General features: G+C 40.3%; 1 protein-coding gene across 16 annotated transcripts in view; it reads right to left on the bottom strand.

Moving 5' to 3' along the window:
- The window catches only part of LOC100559191 (hornerin), an 87,286-nt gene that overhangs the window by 19,606 nt on the left and 47,176 nt on the right, over nucleotides 1-20,504 (bottom strand). For 12 of the 16 annotated variants that reach the window (XM_062979536.1, XM_062979547.1, XM_062979546.1 and 9 more), the window contains 15 exons: nucleotides 19,742-19,783; nucleotides 19,584-19,622; nucleotides 17,234-17,275; nucleotides 15,391-15,426; nucleotides 12,105-12,146; nucleotides 9,181-9,219; nucleotides 7,028-7,063; nucleotides 6,820-6,855; nucleotides 5,795-5,824; nucleotides 4,827-4,859; nucleotides 4,516-4,542; nucleotides 3,726-3,770; nucleotides 1,554-1,589; nucleotides 1,338-1,373; nucleotides 413-442 (listed from right to left, as the gene is read on the bottom strand). In XM_062979536.1, the coding sequence (XP_062835606.1) occupies nucleotides 413-442; nucleotides 1,338-1,373; nucleotides 1,554-1,589; nucleotides 3,726-3,770; nucleotides 4,516-4,542; nucleotides 4,827-4,859; nucleotides 5,795-5,824; nucleotides 6,820-6,855; nucleotides 7,028-7,063; nucleotides 9,181-9,219; nucleotides 12,105-12,146; nucleotides 15,391-15,426; nucleotides 17,234-17,275; nucleotides 19,584-19,622; nucleotides 19,742-19,783 (549 nt within the window). The remainder of the gene's footprint in view (nucleotides 1-412; nucleotides 443-1,337; nucleotides 1,374-1,553; nucleotides 1,590-3,725; nucleotides 3,771-4,515; nucleotides 4,543-4,826; nucleotides 4,860-5,794; nucleotides 5,825-6,819; nucleotides 6,856-7,027; nucleotides 7,064-9,180; nucleotides 9,220-12,104; nucleotides 12,147-15,390; nucleotides 15,427-17,233; nucleotides 17,276-19,583; nucleotides 19,623-19,741; nucleotides 19,784-20,504) is intronic. The other 4 variants (XM_062979541.1, XM_062979539.1, XM_062979545.1 and 1 more) reach the window with 4 other exon arrangements.

Genomic DNA, 20,504 nt, shown 5'->3' on the forward strand with positions numbered 1-20,504 from the left:
GGGAAGGTAACGGCGCTCCATGCACTCATGCTGGCCACATGACTTTGGAGGTGTCTATGGACAATGCCGGCTCTTTGGCTTAGAAATGGAGATGAGCACCAACCCCCAAAGTTGGACACAACTAGACTTAATGTCGGGAGAAACCTTTACCTTACCTATTGTCAGCTAAACTGTGTGCTTTTCTAAGGATTTTAATAGTATATTTAGTTGTTTGACATTAGGCTTTTAGTTTAATTATATGTTGACACTTTCCCTTGTTTCTTTCATTTATTCCGTATTTCACATTCTTCTTTCATTTAATATTATTGGGCTGTACTTCTGGGAGACAAACAGACAGACAAACAGATAGATTATAGATATTCCTATTTTATATTGCAACTGAATTTATATACTTTATATTGAAATTTCTTACCTGTCCATATGAGCCATGACCATATGATCCCTGTGCAGAAAATGTTCATTACATTTTAGAATATCCATTAACAAATCTTTCCTAAACCACAGTTTATGTTTAAAAGAGCACAACATACAGTATTTTCAAATTTCCTTATTTTGCTATGTCTTTTAATACTTGATGTTATTGTGGTATATATACTACCAGAGAGCTAGCGCTGTGTAGTGGTTTAAACGCCAGACTAGGACACTGGGAGAGTAGGATTTGAATCCCTAATCAGGCATGGAAACCCACTGGGCCCCTTCTACACTGCCATATAATTCCAATGATCAAGGCAAATGATCCACATTATCTGCTTTGAACTGGATTATATGAGTGTACACTGCCATATAATCCAGTTCAAAGCTGATAATCTGGATTTTATATGGCAATGTAGAAGGGGTCTGGTCTGGGTGATCTTGGGCAAATCATACTATCTCAACCTCAGAGGAAGGCAAAAGCAAACTTCCTCTGAACAAAACATATGACAAAAACCCTATGATGGATCTGAACCAAACATGGCACACATAATTTTCATGACCATCTTTAAATACTGACGGGAGACTGGCCCAGGATGATGGGAGGTGTAGTACACCCACATCCAGAGAACACTGTGAGCCTCACCAATGATGGATCTGGACTAAATGTGGCACACATTACCAACTTTAAATATTGGCAGGGTTTGGCGGCGGGATTGATCCAGAATGATGGGAGTTGTAATACATCTAAATCCGGAGAACAGTGATGGATCTGGACCAAACATGGCACACATACCCAACATGACTAACTTAAAATACTGCCAAGGTATGGATAGAGGATAATGGGAGCTGTACTCTGCCCACATTTAAAGACCCATGTGCATCCTACATCCATAATTTATTTTTTATTTAAAACAATGTTTTACCTGTCCATATTGGCTGCCTCCACCATAAGATCCACCCTGTATAGAAAATAGCTATTATTTATTTCAAAAGAGATTTTATCAGCGAGGCACCAAGATGCCTTAACGCCATGTCTATAATTTTAAAACTTTATACAATCAGAACCGGAAATATGAAAAAGTATTTTCTTTTTTACTTTTTTACCTTTCCAAATATATGACATATTTTAAAAAATGTACCTGTCCATATTGGTTGCCACCGCCATACGATCCACCCTGTAAAACAAATCTCATGTTACTTCATCATATGTTTGGAATACTACAGGAGCCCATACACTCTTGCAAGAGTTGTAGATGCAGGATCACAACTGCAAAAGTAGATTTTTTTGAGAGAGAGAGAACACACCTTTAGGAATCTCTACGTTCTCCAGTGTGCCTCTATAGTCAACGTCTACAAGAGGATAACAATTGAGCTGGGCTAGAAGACCAAGAGACTCGTAGAAAACTGTTCTCTCTAGGACAGTGGTTCTCAACCTGTAGGTCCTCAGATGTTTTTGCCTTCAACTCCCAGAAATCCTAAAAGCTGGTAAACTGGCCAGGATTTATGGGATTTGTAGGCCAAAACACCTGGGGACCACAGGTTGAGAACCACTGCTCTAGGAATATCTAGGTCAGAGCTTTCCAAACTATGTACCGTGACGTTCTTGTATGTCAGCTGCAGTATGTATGTATGTCATGCAAAAATAACAAGAAACCAGTAAGTCGAGTGTTATTATCTTACAGATCATATATTATCTTTTACAAACATAAAACAACAGTTTTTATGAGATAAGTTGTGTCCCAATATATTTTGCTATTACAATGGAACTTGGAAGTATGTGTCTGCATCTCTTATAAGGGGTTGATTTAACCTTCAGTTTGTTAGTAAAACTGAATTAATGTATTACAAAATGATGCAAGTGTATCACCAACATGAAATGTTTGGAAAACTCTGCTCTAGGTCCTCCAGTACAACACTATGGTCGACTTGCAGCGAAGAACACAAGCTGGATCTACACTGACATAGAATGCCGTTTCAGAATGCATATTAACTGCATTGCATTGAATTATATTGTATGTTGTGTATTTATGTTTATTGCATGTATTATTTTTAAATTGTTGTATGGTTCTGTTTTTATTATGTGTATTGTATTGTATTATTTTTATCATGTTGGAAACCGCCCTGAGTCCCTTGAGGAGATAGGGCGGTATATAAATAAAAATGATGATGATGATGATGATGATGATTAGGCCTCTTCCACACAGCTGAATAAAATCCCACATTATCTGCTTTGAACTGGAATATATGGCAGTGTGGACTCAGATCACCCAGTTCAAAGCAGATATTCTGGTATTTTCTGCTTTGATATTCTGGGTTTTATGGCTGTATGGAAGGGCCCTGAGTCTACACTGTCATATAACCCAGTCCAATGCAGATAATCGGCATTCTGAAACTGCAATATATGGCATTGTAGATCCAACCATAGAGATTCCCGGAGAGACCATAATAAACAAATCTGCAACTAATCAAATCTGTAAAAGTTCAAACAGCAAATGTGGAGGGCCGACTGTATTTTAGATTTAGACACATGTAATTACAGCACAATCTTGTGTACTTGATAGTGAGACTTGCTGAATCCAGTGGGCTTATTTTCCAATAAATGTACAGAAGATTGCAGCCTAAGTGGCTTGTGGAACGATGCCAAAGTATTATTTTTAATGCCAATGAAAGTTACTAAGGCAGAGAGTTGGGCCTCTGCCAGCCAGCAGATGGGTTTGGAGCCCTTGTTAGCATAATGGCCGAATGTTAACAGCTGTCCACTAATACAGAAAGCATCACTTTGTATCAGTAACATTGTTAATTACTTTTTGCATTAGCTTGACAGCTTGAGGCTTCAAAGCGATATGAAGACTGGGAACAGACTGGGAAGTGAATTTTCTTCTCTTTGTAATCTGCTTGCACCGTTCATAAAGCTATTGGTGGGAAATGGGTCATGCTTCTGCACCTTAATTTTATTTGTTTGCTTCTGCATTATATAAACCTTGGAGATCCATTTCCAGTAGCCTTGAAGGGGTTGCATCCAGGTCCAGGATCCCAATATAGGCATGATGGGGAAATTATTCATTAGCTGGGGATAGTCTAGGTAGAATTTGTTATTTAGGGGACCAATTTTACTATTGGTTATTAGGGGATGCTGGACCACTTCAGTCAAAGGACTGGAATTTTATCTGTCATGTACCTTCTGCTGCATCATTTACCACTAATAAATTTACTCTAAAGCAATAACATATGTCAGTGTTCAACACCAAAATAACTTTGGGGAAGTTTCGACTTGCACCCAGTACCAGAACAGAACAAAACATAATTATTACCTGTCCATATTGACCACCTCTGCCATATGGTCCTCTCTGTCCACCCTGTGTAAAAATAGGGTTATAGGGTTATTCTCATAGCTATGTGAAAATAACTTTGCTTTTTGCATCTCTCATGAGACTGAGTTTTCCTGCCTGATTTCCCTCCTGAGCCAGGACCCTTTGAAGGTAATTGTCTTACATAACAGCTACTTTCAAAATAAGTACCGTACAACTAAACAGGAAATAACACTTTCTAACCAGGAACATAATTTTTTCAAATTTTGTTACATAGTGTAATGAATCTTCATGGAAGAAAGTGTTATGACATATCCACATCCAAACTGATTCAATTAATTGTTTCTGTATGATAAGGTTGAGGCAAACGTGGGACTAATGCACTGCTATGACAGTGAATGCAAAAATCATTCTATGGCAGGGTGAATTTTTTTTTCCGTGTCAGGAGCAACTTGAGTCACTTCTGGAGTGAGAGAATTGGCCGTCTGCAAGGACGTTGCCCAGAGGACGCCCGAATGTTTTGATGTTTTTACCATCCTTGTGGGAGGCTTCTCTCATGTCCCCGCATGGAGCTGGAGCTGATAGAGGGAGCTCATCCGCGCTCTCCCCGGGTGGGATTCGAACCTGGCAGCCTTCAGGTCAGCAACCCAACTTTCAAGTCATGAGGCTTTAAACCACTACGCCACCGGAGGCTCCAGGGTGAAATGATATCATGTGAATTGACATGACTAAAACGCTAAGCATCAGAATTCAGAAGACAACTAATGCCATATTAGTAAAGAATAATAATTACCTGAGCACCAGGGCAAACACATTCTCCCTGTAAACATTCCAAAGATTAGTTTTATCTTTATGCTAAAAAGTCAGATGAAATGCACATGATTTTCACATACATCTTATTTTCCAGCCCTTACTGTTGAGAGGTTTCTCTGAATTACAGGGAAAAGTTTTAAAAGGTCAGAAAACTGTGGCATTTAAGGGGGAAGGGTTAAGTATGAAAAAGCAAGCGTTTGAAAAAAAGAACAGAAATGGAAGCATTTTTGCTCATCCTTGCAAGTTTGGCTAATAGAAAACAATAGAACAAGATTCTTTCAACTTGCTTACCCGACTATTTGCATATGCGATATACGATTCATCCTGTTAAGAATGAAGAAAGTTTTTTAAAATTAATTATCTTTTCAAAAGGGACCTGATGCAAAATGGTAAAATTTCTACTGGAAAAATGTTTCAGCTGTATATTTGTCTCTTTCTCTGTGAGTTTTAATTATCCCATCCTATCAAGCTATAGCATTGAGGGAAAGTGTTAAGTAGGCATCCTTTGAATTTAGAAGCATTTAAGTAGACCCGTAACTCATTACATCATCAATGTGAACAGCAGCACCATACAGAAGTATGCAGACTAAAGTTGGGAAACTATGTCTTTTACTGCTACTCACTTTTAAAAGCAACACAGCACACAGAATACTAAAGCACCTTCTTGTCCTTATCCACCCACCTGAGATGTACCGTCTGCCTGATTAATTTTTTTTAAAAGAATGTTAAATGTATAAGTTTAACAGGAAAAATATTTTTTAACAAGTGTAAGACTATAAGGGGCTGTGGTGGCACAGCAGATTAAATCACTAAGATGCAGAACTTGCTGACCGGAAGGTCAGTGGTTCGAATCCGCAGGACGGGGTGAGCTCCCGTTATTAGCCCCAACTTCTGCCAACCTAGCAGTTCAAAAACATGCAAATATTAGTAGATCAATAGGTACTGCTTTGGCACGACTATAATGGTGCTCCATGCAGTCATGGCGGCCACATGACCTTGGAGGTGTCTATGGACAACACCGGCTCTTTGGCTTAGAAATGGAGATGAGTCGGACACAACTAGACTTAATGTCAGAGGAAAACCTTTACCTCTACTAAGACTGAGTCATCGTAGCGTAGTGGCTTGAAAGAAGAATTAATATTATTGGGAAACACTGTGAGCCTTACTTTTGGGAGCAATGCAGGCTATACATCCAAATAAATATATAATTATTAATAGTCTATATTGAATTTGTATGCTGTATATTAAAAAGGTCTTACCTGTTCATGTGGGCCACCACCATATGACCCCTGTGGAGAAAATGTTTATTATTTGAAACCATATTCATCAACAAAATTATCATTATGTTTAAGAGCATAGCAAGCTTTTGACCTTCTTTATTCTGCTATGTCTTTCTATACTGGAGGTGATTGTGGTATAGTACCTTCATCAGAAAACCAGTGTGATGTAGTGGATTAAATGCTGAACTAGGATACTGGAAACCAGGGTTCCAAATCTCTGCTCCGCATGAAAGCTTACTGGGGCCCCTTCCAGACAGGCTCTCTATCCCAGGATCCATTCCCAGGTTTTCTGTTTATCCCAGATTATCTAACTGTGCGGACTCATATCCAGTTTAAAGCAGAAAACCTGGAGTTAGATTCTGGAAGAGTCCTGGGTGACTATGGACAAATCACATTCAGGCCTGTAGCGAGGGGGGGGGGAGAGTTTAGGGGTTCAACCCCCCCCCCCCAAATTTTTCAGGTTAAAAAAAACCCTGGTTTACTCATGAATTTTAACTGGTTAACCAAATCCCCATGCTAAGTCTATGAGATACAAAACATTAAGAGTCCCTCCAGGCACTATCTCAAGCAGATATTGACAAGTCTGTAGCCAGGGGAGGGGGTGCTAGGGGTTCAACCCCCCCCCCCCCAAATTTTCAAAACCCCTCCCGAAATTTTTTTCTGGCTACGGCCCTGATCACATTATCTCAGCCTTGGAAGACAGCAAAGATAAAACTACTACAGACAGATCTTGCCAAGGAAACCCAGTGAAAGGGGTTACCTTATAGTCACCATAAGTAAAAAAAAAGACTTGAGGGCATATGACAATATATGCTACCAGCCTGCAGCATCTTCTATAAAGACACCTTTCTCAAAATATCCTCCTTAGCAAAAAATATGCTGTATATTATAAAAGAGATTATTTTTTGAGTGTGTGTCCCCTCCTGGATGTCTTTCACTTAAAGTCAGCTTAGTAACAAATAAGTAAATATATAAAATCACTTTATTTTAAAAATTACTTTTACCTGTCCATTTTGGCTGCCTGCACCATGAGATCCACCCTGAATAGAAAACAGATTTTATCAGCCAGACACCAAGATGTTTCCATGCTATGTTGTCTTAATATATCTCTATTTTAAAAACAACAGTCACAAGTGGAAATAAGAACAAGGATTTTATTTTATTTTTACTTTTTTATCTCTCTAAATATATGACATATTTTAAAAATTGTACCTGTCCATATTGGTTGCCACTGCCAGATGACCCACTCTGTATAAACAAAACAAAAGAAACCCCTCTTACTATTTTATCAAAGTTGCTATGGCTGAAATATTACAGTAGGTTTCCCACCTTTGTGGAGGTTCAGGGTACAGGACCCCCACAAAAATGGAAAAGCTGAGATAACACTTTTGTAGGAATCTCTAGGTCCTCCAGTGCAACTCTGTGGTCGGCTTTATGAAAGTTGAAGAGTTAGGGCAGATCTATACCGACCACTTATCCTGGGGCTGTCCTAGAATGGTGAATGCCAGATCAAATCTAGGATGGTTTACACTGCCATTCACATGGCTGTTGCAGAGGTGAGGAGTCCTGACTGTCCACAGGTCACCTTTCCCATATCTCCTCATTCCCACAACAGCATCCAGGAGGCACTAAATGGCTTGTGTTGGTCATTTGTCGCTTGAATGATGTCACTCAAGGTGACAGAGTGATGTGTGAGGGGGTAAGAGGAATGGTCCCCTCCCTTCTTCAATCACTTGTCCCTCTGGCCAGTGTCAATCCAAGTGACAAAGAACCAACATGAACCATGTCGTGCCCACTGGCCCTCAGAACGAGGAGAACGGAGGGGGGATGATGAGAGCCACTATGTGTCCCTGAGCCACCCATGCCCAAGGAATACAAGATGGCTTTATAAACAGTTGCACCCGGTTCCATTTTGGTACCAGCCCAATTGTTTACATGGGCCCAAAGCTGTGGTCTGCTCTGGATTCTTGGAGAGAATTTGGAGCAACCTGTGACTTTGGTTAATGTGGTTTAAGGCTGTGTTAAGGTGTTCTTGGCTTGTGTTCATCCAAATAAGCATTAAGTAAATCTGCAAATAAAATAATCCACAAATGTTCAACCTGCAAATGTGGAGGACTGCCTGTATTTTAGTTTTAGACACGTGAAATTACAGTACAATCTTATGCATGCATCTTCTTAGAAGTGAGACTTGCTGAAATCATGTGCAGAAGATTGCAGCCTAAGTGGCTTGTGGAACAAATGCCAAAGTATTTTTAAAATACCAATATAAATTACTAAGGAAATGAATTGGGCCTCTGCCCTAGGCAAATGGGTTTGGAGTCTGATAATTTTTAAAATGTGGAAGGTGAGCCAGCATGGTTTGAGTGTTGGGCAAGGACACTGGAGACCAGGGTCCCATCTACCTGGGCTGATCTGTGTTAAAGTGGGGCAAGTCCATCTTAATACAGCCTTGCCCCATATTAATGGAAGTGAAGCTGGGGATATTATGAATTCTGCCCCAGAATTTAGGCTGTTCACTGACTTGGAACGGTTCCCAAACAGAACTGGCTGCAAATGTCTTGACTGCCACCAGGCTCAGATGGTCCGGGGATACAGGGTGGCAGTCCCCTTTCCCCCTGCCCCCATGTCACAGTGGTCTTGCGCCACTCACATAGCACTCACGTTTTATACAATGGGCTTGGGCCACTCACATAGCACTAACCTTTTACACATTGGCTGCTCTGACATTGGCTGCTCTCACTAGGATTGGAGGGGGGAAAGAAGGGCCGAGTTCCTTCTCTCCCCACTTTTTCCCTTCCCTTAGCATCCCGTTGCTCTGGCTGATGTCAGAGCACACAATGGGAGAAAGATAGGTGTCATGTCACTGCCACAGACCACGGTGACACAGTGGGTGAGGGGGAGCATTTAGGGTGGTCGCCCAGTAGTATCAAACTATGTTCAACTCTGTTGAGGAATGAGAATTCTTCCTTCCTCTGTGGTGACTGAAGGAATCCCTGTGAGGACTGTTTTGGGGGCCAATTTGGTGTCCAGCTTGTCAGACTGGCCCTCCAAAAGGGGTCACCGTAGATGTGCCACAGGGTCCAAATCTTTCATCAATCACGGAAACCGATTTGATTACCTTGTGTGAGTTACATTTGCAGACTCAGAGGAAAGCAAGGTCAAACACATTCTGAACAAACTCTTTTCAAGAAAATCCCGTGAAAGGCTTATTTTAGGATAATCAGAAATCAGAAATGATTTGACGGTACACAACAACAAAGGTTCCTCAAAGCATACATGTTATACATGTAAAGATTAGCTATTGTATAATAGCTGTAGGCTAAGGAACAACTTGTCAAAATCTAGTAACAACAGGAAATGTTTACCTCTGCATGATAGTTTCCATTTGTAGCAAAGCTTTCTGCCTGTAAAAGAACAGCACCCATTATTTCATTGATAATTGGAAATATTTCAAAGAACTTACTTTTTCTTTACAGAGGCAAAATATTTCATAGACTCAAATGAACATGTCTTACAAATCAGTTTTGAATCAGATACCGTGTTTCCACAAAAATAAGACATAGTCTTATATTTATTTTTCCTCAAGAAGACACACTATGGCTTATTTTATTATATTTATTAAGTATAAGTATGGTACAACAATGTGCATTTATGAGATGATCTCTCTGGGCTCAGTAGCAGACTGCTTGGTGAAGCTTTTCCCCTATCCCCTGGTGTTTGTGGGGAGTGAGAGAGACCCACAGACTGTTGCTGGTTGGTGCTGGGGGAGAGAGACCCCCAGTGCTGAGTAAAACGGCAGCTACAACTTTACTTCTTCCCCCTGAGGACACACAATACCTAAAGCAAAGCATCCTGCTCCTCACTTAACTGAGGAGACCTTTCCTTTCGCTTTCTATGTCTCCCTCTATGCCTCAGCTTGCAGCCCACACAGAACAACTGGGACCTGACTGGGGGAGATAACCTTGTATGCTGCATAGCCACACCTATCACTATGACTTACTTTGGGGGTATGGCTTATATTGTGCTAATGCTTAGAAATACTGCTATGGCTTATTTTATGGGTATGTCTTATTTTTTGGGAAACAGGTTATCTTCTCCAGTTATACTTGTTTCTCCTGTGGCAAAAACGTTTGGAAGGAATGTGTACAAAAACAGCATTCGTAATATCTAAGAAAATTAAAGGGATACTGGGATCGGCAGGCTTAGGGACTGGTGGGTCTACTTTAGCATTTGGGGTGGGGTGGGGGCTAGAAATGCAAGGATTTCAACCACAATCACAAGCAAAAAGTTGGAGTACAGGAGATTGGATATCTCTGGATACCTCGTTCATGGATTTTTACAGGGAGTGGGTGGCCCAAATAACATTGTTGTCTTCTTTTTACAAGTCATTCATGTTATCCCACTGTTGTTTCATTTTTTTGTACTACTTATTAAAGAGGGAAATGCCTTCTGATTGGTAAAGTATCTTTAATTGAGATGTGAGAAGCATTCCCATTCTCACAAAGAAAGTACATCTCTATAACAAGAAAATGGTCAACTGCCATATGATTAAATTTTTTTGTGACATTCTGATCTGTACTAAAAATTCATTTATGCAAAAAAACAAAAACAAAAAACAAAACAAAACAACAACAACCACAACACAACATTTTGTTCTGGTGCATTTTTGTGACAGGCATTGTCTTCTTTGCAAACACCTTGGGTTTTATGTATACTAATTTTCACTAGAGGTCCTAAAAGTAAAAAGACTTTAAAACATTGCAATCAATTTTTTGCAATATTGCCCTGCAGTGAGTAAAGTTTCAAATTTCTTTGCTTGTGCATTAATAATGAAATAAGCAGAGATTGGCATTCCTAGTCTTTGAACACATAAATATCAAGATGTCTTTGAGCATGTGCTTAGGTCAAGAAAATATATTCAGTCCTTTTACACACACGTCTGACTTTTCCAGACATCCATCTCTCTGTAACAGGAGTAAGGAACCTATGGCCCTCTAGATATTTTGGTCTGCAATTCCTATTTGCCTTTGGTCAGCATTGTCACAGTCTACGGATTCTCGGTTCTAGTTCTCATTTCTGAATGAAGTGGCATCCTACTCTGATTCCCCGAAAATAAGACTTAACCGGAAAATAAGGCATAACATGATTTTTCAGGATATTCATAATATAAGCCTTACTCCAAAAATAAGCCCCCGTTAAGATCGTCAGCCAGACGGTTGCATTTACTGGTATTACATCCATTGCAACACCACACACATATTGAATGATAGAATAATAACATTAATATATAATGAAATATAGATAAATAATATTATTGACATAACATTATGACCATGTTCCAGAAGAAGACATGACTTATTTGAACTAATGTAGATTGTTGTACATGAAAAAAATTAGACACCCCCTGAAAATAAGCTCTAATGCGTCTTTTGGAGCAAAAATTGATATAAGAGACAGTCTTATTTTCGGGGAAATACAGTAATGAAGGTAAAGGTTTTCCCCTTACATTAAGTCTAGTCATGTCTGACTCTGGGGGTTGGTGCTCATCTCCATTTCTAAGCCAAAGAGCCGGCATGGAGCTCTTTTGCCTTCCCGCTGGAGTGGTACTTACTGATCTACTCACATATGCATGTTTTCGAGCTGCTTGGTTAACAGAAGCTGGGGCTAACAGCGGGAGCTCGCCCCGCTCTCCGGATTCGAACCGCTGACCTTTCCATCAGCAAGTTCAACTGCTCAGTGGTTTAACCCACTGTGCCACTGGGGCCTTCCAATACGGTAATACCTTAACAATTCTTCATATAGGAGCCAACATGAATTGGGAGGGATTTTCTCTACACAGGGTATGTGCCCCAGCTGATTGCATAACTGAGGGTGCATCTACACTGTAGAATTAATGCAGCTTGACCCCACTTCAATTGCTATAACTCAATGCTTGGAATCCTGGGAGTTCTGGTTAGATGAATTACCAGCATCTTTGGCACAGAAGGCAAAAGACCTTGTATACGTATAACACCTATGATTCCATAGCCTGAAGACAGGGCAATTAAAGTGGTGTCAAATCGCATTACTTTTATGGTGTAGATGCATCCTCAGATTAAGAGAGGCAGGTTGAGAAAGTGGTTTATAACTGATATTATATCTCCACTGGCCCCTTGATGAGCTGGTTGCACATCATGACACACTCTGAAACTAGACCAGTATAAATGATGTTATCTGGAAAGCCACAACCCTGGCAGTACATTGAAGTAAATAATACTTTAAACATTTGGGATGGAATGGTTGTCCTTACCTCTTTATAGGTATCAATACTTCCTGCAGTAGACGTGTCAATCTGTAACAAAGAAAACCAAGTTCACTTCCTTGTGTGAGCCATATAATGAATAAATAAAGAACATTTTTCCATTGATTCAATTCCAAAACAATAAAACTGCCCACACAGTGAGGAAGTGGCATTGATATTTTAAAATAAATGGAAACACATTTTGCCAAAATCTTTACAATAGAACCTATGACCATTGTTGCTGGGAGAATACAGTTGAATGGACTGACCCTGTTCATAAATCTTCTTGTTTGATGTTTTTGTTAGATGCCCTTATACTGTGTCATCAAACTGGTTTTGCTAAATACTCTAGTAATCTTAAATAAAGTTACAGTCATCACAATACTACATAGAACTGGTCAAGTTTTTTTTTCCCGTGTCAGAAGTGACTTGAGAACATACTACAAGTCGCTTCTGGTGTGAGGGAATTGGCCGTCTAAATAGATGTTGCCCAGGGCATGCCCAGATGTGTTGCTGGGAGATTTCTCTCATGTCCCTGCAAGCTAGAGCTGACAGGCGGGAGCTTACCCCATCTCGCAGATTCGACCCGGCAACCTTCAGGTCAGCAACCCAACCTTCAGGCCAGCAGTTCAGCCAGCACAATGGTTTAACCTACTGTGCCACCGCAGCTCATTGGTCAAGGTTACTTCTATGAAGTAAAGATGGGAGAGATTCCTCCTCAATCCTGCATCTTCCTGCTGTGCCTTTAAAGCCCTACTCTCTCCATATGGCTACAGGTACGCAGAAAGAAAGCACTGATCGTTCGCAAAAATAGCATTGGATTTAGCCCCAAATATATGTATGTGTCCTGCCTCTTTAGGCCTTGAACCTGGAAATCAGATCCTATCTACCCCCCACTAAAGCTCAAGTATGAGAGAGGGGAGAGAGGGAGAGAGAGAAGATTTTCCCAAGAGATATTATGTCATGTCTGGAGATTTATCTCCGCTATCAAAAGCCATATTGGAATCGATGCAATTTTATACTTCTTTAGCTGTAAAACAATTTCCCCGCAATAGACTGAAGTACAATCACACTTCACTGGCTTCACCTATTACATTTTGCTCGGAGTTCAGTCCGCATTGTATAAATTGGTATAAGTAATCATACTTGTTTAAGAAACATCCTTGGTTAAAATATTCAGTGTGTTGAAGCCATAGGGAAAGGGAAAGGGAAGGGTTTTCCCTGACATGAAGTCTAGTCGTGTCTGACTCTGGGGGTTGGTGCTCATCTCCATTTCTAAGCCAAAGAGCCAGCGTTGTCCATAGACGTCTCCAAGGTAATGTGGCCGGCATGACTGCATGGAGAGCCGTTACCTTCCCACAAGAGTGGTACCTATCGATCTACTCACATTTACATGTTTTCGAACTGCTAGGTTGGCAGAAGCTGGGGCTAACAGCGGGAGCTCACCCCACTTGCTGAATTCAAACCGCCGACATTTCAGTCAGCAAGTTCAGCAGCTCAGCGGTTTAACCTGCTGCACCATTGGGGGGGGGGTCTTGTTTATTTTTCTTGGCTCTTCAGATCTGTTTCTCTTGGAAACAAAACTCTCATGGTACTAATGGAAGTTTTCCTCCTGCAAGACACTGATAGGGCTGTAGTTTGCATTCCTGCCCAGCAGAAGGGGGATAGAGTAGACGTCCCTTGGGGGTCACTTTTTGTTTAATAGTGCATGCAGTCTCCAAGTTATGAACAAGATTGGTTCTGTAGGTTTGTTCTTCAGTTGAATTTGAATGTAAGTCAGAACATGTACTTTTAAAAGTCTAACTCCAGCCTAAATTATATATATTTTTAGCTTTGGATAGCATAGGGGAGAGTTAATACTCTTGTGGTGTTTGTTTTTCTGACTGTGCCCCTGTTCAGAAGATTCCACCTCACTTTCTGTCCCTGTGATAGTTAGATTTTGACAAATGTGGCTTGTTGTGAAAACAAGGATCGGTGAGAAAGCCTCAGTGGAGACACCTTTTCCTCATGATAACTCTTCCAGGAGTGCATTTCCCTTCCTAGGAGTAGATTTCTTTCCCTTCCTGTTGTCGCACCCCCGTTCTTAAATATGAGTTGTTTGTAAGTCAGATGTTTGTAATTCGAAGACTGCCTGTATTTTGGGTAATAGAGAAAACAACACAGAGACATTTCTGTGTGAATGCTATACTGAGAAACCCAATGCCAAAAACAGAGAAGCAGCCAGCTAGAACAAAGGCCCATAGAGACATTTTTTTTTTACTTTTTAGATAAAGATGTTCAAATGCCTTTTTCCAGACCAGCAGAAACTTGCTTAAAACAGAGATGCTGCCAAAGGTGAAAGGGCTTCATTTACATAGAAATTTTCACGCCTCCTTTTGCATAATTTTATATTAATTTCTTGCTATCTGAGAATTTTCAGATAAACAGCCATAGTGTGGTTTAAAACTAGGTGATTTCATGGATGTTTTACATTAGGCTAATCATAGAGCTGTTATGTAAATTGAGAAAAATCCAATTTTATACATTCCTGTTCAAGTTTACATGCTTTTGAGCAAACTGGACGTTAGAGAGTTATCTCTCAGCTTTGATGCCTTTCTGGCAGAAAGTAAGAATAAAGGTTCCAATTGATTTCCTATGTTTGGAGGCTTTTTTCCCCCTCTGGGAACTAGCGATATCAACATTGCAGAAGTCTGTGTGTTCTTTCAACTCTCTCCCCACACCCCAAATAAACTATTGAGAGTAGGAGAAGGACTTGGCATCCAGAAGAAGAACTTCAGTTCCCAGAATTGCTGGCTTTGTTACCTGAGACTAATGTAAGTTGCAACAATATTGGGGAAGGACATCAAATCCCCACATTTGATTGAGTTCAACAAAAAGAGACAGTAATGCATTTAGTCCTGCATGTAGTTTGGCTCCAGGCAGTTATGGGACACAAGTCTTAATTAAAGCTTTGGTTGACAAAGTTTTGGTTGATTTGTAATAAGACAGACTTTCTCCCTTTTTGTCCACCTTAGACTTCCTTTTGAACAGACATTGTTATGTAGCTAAAATGTCCCACATCCATTTAAAACAAAGTCTACTTGGGGATGATTATGTCCCCTTCCACACAGCTGTATAAAAACCACATTGAACTGGATTATATGGCAGTGTGGACTCAGATAATCCAAAGCAGATATTGTGGATTATCTGCCTTGATATTCTGGGTTATATGGCTCTGTAGAAGGGCCCTAAGACAATAGCAATACCATAACTACTCAGGGTCAAAATGGACACAATGGTTTTGGGCAGTGCTTACATTTTCACTTCGAATTGCCCTGATTAGAGAACGAACCTGTAGGAAAGCAAAAGAAAACGGTAGACTCTTGCTGTAGTTTAAATAAAGCAAAATCTGAACAATAAAGCCACACAGTACTAATGGCCAGTGTTTAAAACATTATAACAGAGGTGAGAAAACTTTAGCCTCATCAAGTATTATGGACTTCTGTTCCCAAAAGCATCAACCAGATTTGTCAGTGGTAAGAGGGATGTTACGTCCGTTGCATTCCAAATAATTACAGGGCCCACAAAGTCTCAAAAGATTGCTGCGGAAATATGTCAGGGAATTAAGATGAAGGTATTGCTGTGCTGAGATCAATCACTAGTTGTTTGACAGCTCCAAAACAGGGATTTAAGTGGAGGTTCAGCAGATGAGGATGACCCAAAATGGAGAGCTAACTGGCAAACCAAGGCAGAAGATGACACGAAATGGAGGTTGGGAGTCTTGGGATGGATCAAAAATAGATTGGATCCACTTATTTCAATCTTTTCAATTTTCTCTAACAGTAGGAACAGCTTGGCTACATGATTCTTTCATATGTTCTTTCAAGGAACATACCATATTTCTTCAATTTGAAGACACCACTGATTGTAAGATGCACACTCGTTTCAGTACCACCAATAGAAAAAAAGCTCTATTTATATACTGTATATAAAAGCACCCACGATTCTAATATGCATCCCATTTTTAGTGATGCTTATATTGGGGGGGCGGGCGGGGGAAGCATGCCTTATGATTGAAGAAATACAGAAATTTTATTTAGTGACACCACTAGGGTTGGTATTACCCAGTGCGGTAACTCATGGTGTCAACCTGTCAGTTGGGTCCCCAGAACTACCAACATGGCCAAAGCTTTCCCTATATCCCATCTGGGCTCTTCCACTGCCCATCTCAAACATGGAACAGAGGCAGGTATGATGTTCCTCTTGTTGGGTCCCCAATGCTGCTTACAGCCAGGTCTCTTGGCACAGCATCTCCCTTCAGTCCACATAGCTCCTCAATTGTCACCAATATTTAATCTCCCCTGTTAAAGTTGATACCTTTTAACTCAAATAATATTCTAGCATCGTGGTTCTCAACCTGTAGGTCCCCAGATGTTTTGGCCTTCAACTCCCAGAAATCCTAACAGCTGGTAAACTGGCTGGGATTTCTGTGAGTTGTAGGCCAAAACACACTCATAGGTTGAGAACCACTGTTCTAGCAAGACCGGGGACCTAGTTCTTCAGGGAAGATCTGACACTCCTTCAGTGTTAAGCCAATGCTCCTTGAGCATCTCCAGATGGCCACCCTATTGTCTCCATTGTACCATAGCTAGGTGGTTTCCATGCATTAAAGCTATTTTTTCCGACTGAAAAAAAAAAGTCTTCTTCGGAAGCTTTGTTACAATTTGTATAAGCTTTAAACTAAAATAAACAGGTATTTCTGATTGCATCCTTTTGCATTTGACTTCAAATGTTACCCTCGAGAACCACTCATTAAAGAACATGAAGTAGTGTCAGTTGTGATCTTAACAGAAATGTCAACACACTTTTTTAAATAAAAGAAGGAGGAGAGTCAGTGTGGCATACTGGTTTGAGCACTGGACTACGACCAATGAAAACCTGATTCAAGTCCCCGCTCAGCCACGAAACCCACCGAGTCACACTCTCTCAGAGGAATGTAGTGGCAAACCTTTCTCTGAACAAATTTTGTCAAGAAAACCATGTGATAGGTTCATCTTAGGTTTGCTATAGGCAAGAAACTACTTGAAGGCATGCAACAGGTTTGAACAAAACAAAGGTTATGGTCAAATGCCAATGAAAGACATGTGAGCAGCACTTACTTTTTCACTCTGAGTCTTTCTCATTAGTTCATGAGATGGAGCCTAGGGAAAAGGAGGGGAAAGCTATGTATTAATTTTAGACATATTGATGATTATAATTTAGAGTAGTGCTTCTGAAAATGTCTATGTTTGGGGTGTTTTTCTGTCTTCCTAGTATGGAACCCAAGATATTATGATAGATTTTCCAGCTTTGGAAAATAGCACCAGCTTTAAAGACGAAAGATATGTCTGGGTCTCTCACACATCTACTTTTCTATTGCATTATGCAAGCAATTAATAAAGCCAGGACTCCAGCAATTGCGGGTGCATGTGCGAGTCTGTTCCACAAAAAAACAATGCCACACACTTGGAGTTGGAAAGAAGTAGGCCACAACTTTATTGATTACAGCAGCAAAATAGGGTTAGCGCCTGCATGGGTCTGTATCCAAGCATTGACCAACCCGCCTGTTGATCAAAGAGTCTGACTCTCCAGTCCGGTACCGGAGCCCATAGGAATGACAGGAGAGGATCCATGTGGGCAGCTGTTAGCTATAAATTGGCTGTTTCCCAATTTAGATGTAATCCCAAAGATTTCCTCGCTTGTGTTCCTGCTCCTGTGAAGGCAAAGGCAAAGTGGCTGAATGCAAAGCCATGAGGTTTGTTTTCTTCTGAGGACTTTGTGGTGTGAGAAGGGACAGATACATGTTTAAATAAAAATACAAATACACACAAGCATATTGACTTGAATTCAATGGTTTTACCTGCTTTTAGTTGTACAATGTTTTGAGATTCCAAAATATGTCAATTATAAATATTAACAAAAAAATTTATGAAGCCAAGATAGGAACAATGAAAAACACTTATTCTCATTAAACAAGGCTGTTGTAGATGTAAGGACCTATGATCTCATCAGATGGGCTACTTTCCCCGTTGTATGCCAGTTGCTCTCCTCTTTTCAAATGGAGCCCATTATATGATCCACATGTACTTCCGGCTCAGCTCCATTGGCAAAAAGGAGAGGAAGCATTGTATGCTGCTGCCGTGGCAAGACAAAACCCGTCCCATGTTGCCTTCAAGACAATGGGGGAAGCAGGGCGATGACACTTCCCCCCATGTGATGGGTCACCAGTACGTCGTGTGATGCCGGGCGTCGGGCCCGTAGCCAGGATTTTGATTTTGGGGGGCTGGGATTTTGGTTTGGGGGGAGGGGGCTGACTCTGAGAGAGAGGATCTATCCTAGCAAACCTTTTGTATCATTATCCCAATACCCCCATGCATATGGGATATATTGAGCATGGTGATCAGATCATTATATGAATAAACAACAGTTTAAATAATAAATGTAAGGCCTTCTCGTGGACCACCCTGAGAATTTCAAGGGGGGGGTGAAGCCCCTCAAGCCCCCCCCCCCCCCCCGGCTACATGCCTGCCAGGCGTGGAGCAGCATGTTCTCCATGCCATCCACTGGGACCTAATGGATTCGCCATAATGCGTGGAAAATTCATGGATATTTGTGATGAGGTCCCTACTGGATTTCTTCATTTCTCTGTATGATTAAGAGAAGAGCTAGAAAAGATTACCATAACGCCTAAAGTTACTATAACCCCTAACATTTCCAAGCTGTTACTAAGAGCATTATTTGGAAGACACTCGCTATTCTTCTGTGGGTGTGCACTGCAGAAAATCAGTAGCAAGAGAAAGCTCAGCTTCCAATATTGACCTTGTTGAGTAATACTTGGTAAGCTTCCGGAGATCCAAATCTCCCATAATGCATTTTCAAAATGTTTAAAGTATAATATGACCCCCATACTCACAGGACTGCTATCTATAGTTTTATTTATCCATGTCAGACAAAATACGACTTCTCTAGGCATTTTCTAGCTCCAGCAGTGCAACTCAATAGTATTCTTAAGACAGAGGTTCTTCATTTTAATAGAGCTCACTATTAGTTATGGTTTCATGTATCCACACAACATTTGTGAATGCATTCTCCACAGATATGAAGATTTTACTGTATGAGATGTTGGGGTCCTAAGAAACTAAACATAGCAATACATAATAACAACTACAGTAATTAGTAATTGTGGCATATAGGTGTGAATGTAATTCAGTTCTACTAAAATAAATTTGAATTAAAAATATTTTCAATATATGGATAATCTGCTTTTGCATTCCCTGAGGCTAAGATAGTGTGATTTGCATAAGATCACCCAGGGAGTTGTCATGGCCAAGTGGAGATTCAAACCCCAAATCCTTTCTCAACACTCAAACCATTATGCCACATGGGTGCTTTTACAACAGTATTAGCCCTTGTCAATAAAATCACTGCCAGTCCTGATTGAAGTTGAAGTTACAGCCGTGCAACACTTACTCTCTTTTCACGGATCTTTCTCATGAAATCATTAAATGTCTGTAGGGGAAAAAATTAAAAGATGTTGAACAAATCCTCTGTACTCTTATCTCTATAAATAGGTCTTTAGAAACTTATTTGGAGAACATCCAACATGTGGTAAGAGAAAGAATACTCACTTGAGTTGCTAGATCCCTTTTGCCTCTGCAGTTTGATGAGCTCTGTTAAAATAACATAAATGGAATGAATAAAATGAAAATACAAAGGTCTTATACATTTCCAACAGTTTGTGACCAGTACGTTGAACTCGGACTAGTAGCCAAGTGCTTCATATCCACTCCATTTCTGCTGAAGTTTATTAAGTCCTAATTGCCACTATGATAGTATACAAAAAGTTGTCTGAAATTCAGCCATTAATCCCAACTAGAATAGTTGCAGTGAACCAAAGGAACTTGGGTAGATTTGACTTCAGGATGATTAGTGAATGTTAATTCTACAAACAGCTGCTTATCGCCAACTTCATTCTAGGACTGAATTTCCTTCATTTTCCTTTTCCTTCTCTTCCTTTCAGTTTCTTATATTGCCAGAGTACTCCAGCCTATGGGCTTTATCACATCAGCCTATTGTATCCCAGCAATTGTTGAAGCAAACGGAAGCATACTGGCACAGAAACAATCACTATCATACTTTTCTGCAATCACAATATGGTGCTGCTTTGGTGATGTATAGTCCCAAGATCATGGTTCCCCTCTATCTTGCTACCCACGTATCCTCTACCCAGCACATGTGTCCCTGTCAATATTTTACAATTTAGTTTTGCTGTGATTTCACAATGACAGCAAAACAATAAGATAAAAAAGAAATATAAGAAAAATCGAGTCAAAACAACCTTCCCTAATTGGGAATAGTAGGAGGAGAGGTGGAAAATAATGCTCACAGATA

This window comes from Anolis carolinensis, chromosome 4, assembly GCF_035594765.1.
Source record: "Anolis carolinensis isolate JA03-04 chromosome 4, rAnoCar3.1.pri, whole genome shotgun sequence".
Lineage (NCBI taxonomy): Eukaryota > Metazoa > Chordata > Lepidosauria > Squamata > Dactyloidae > Anolis > Anolis carolinensis.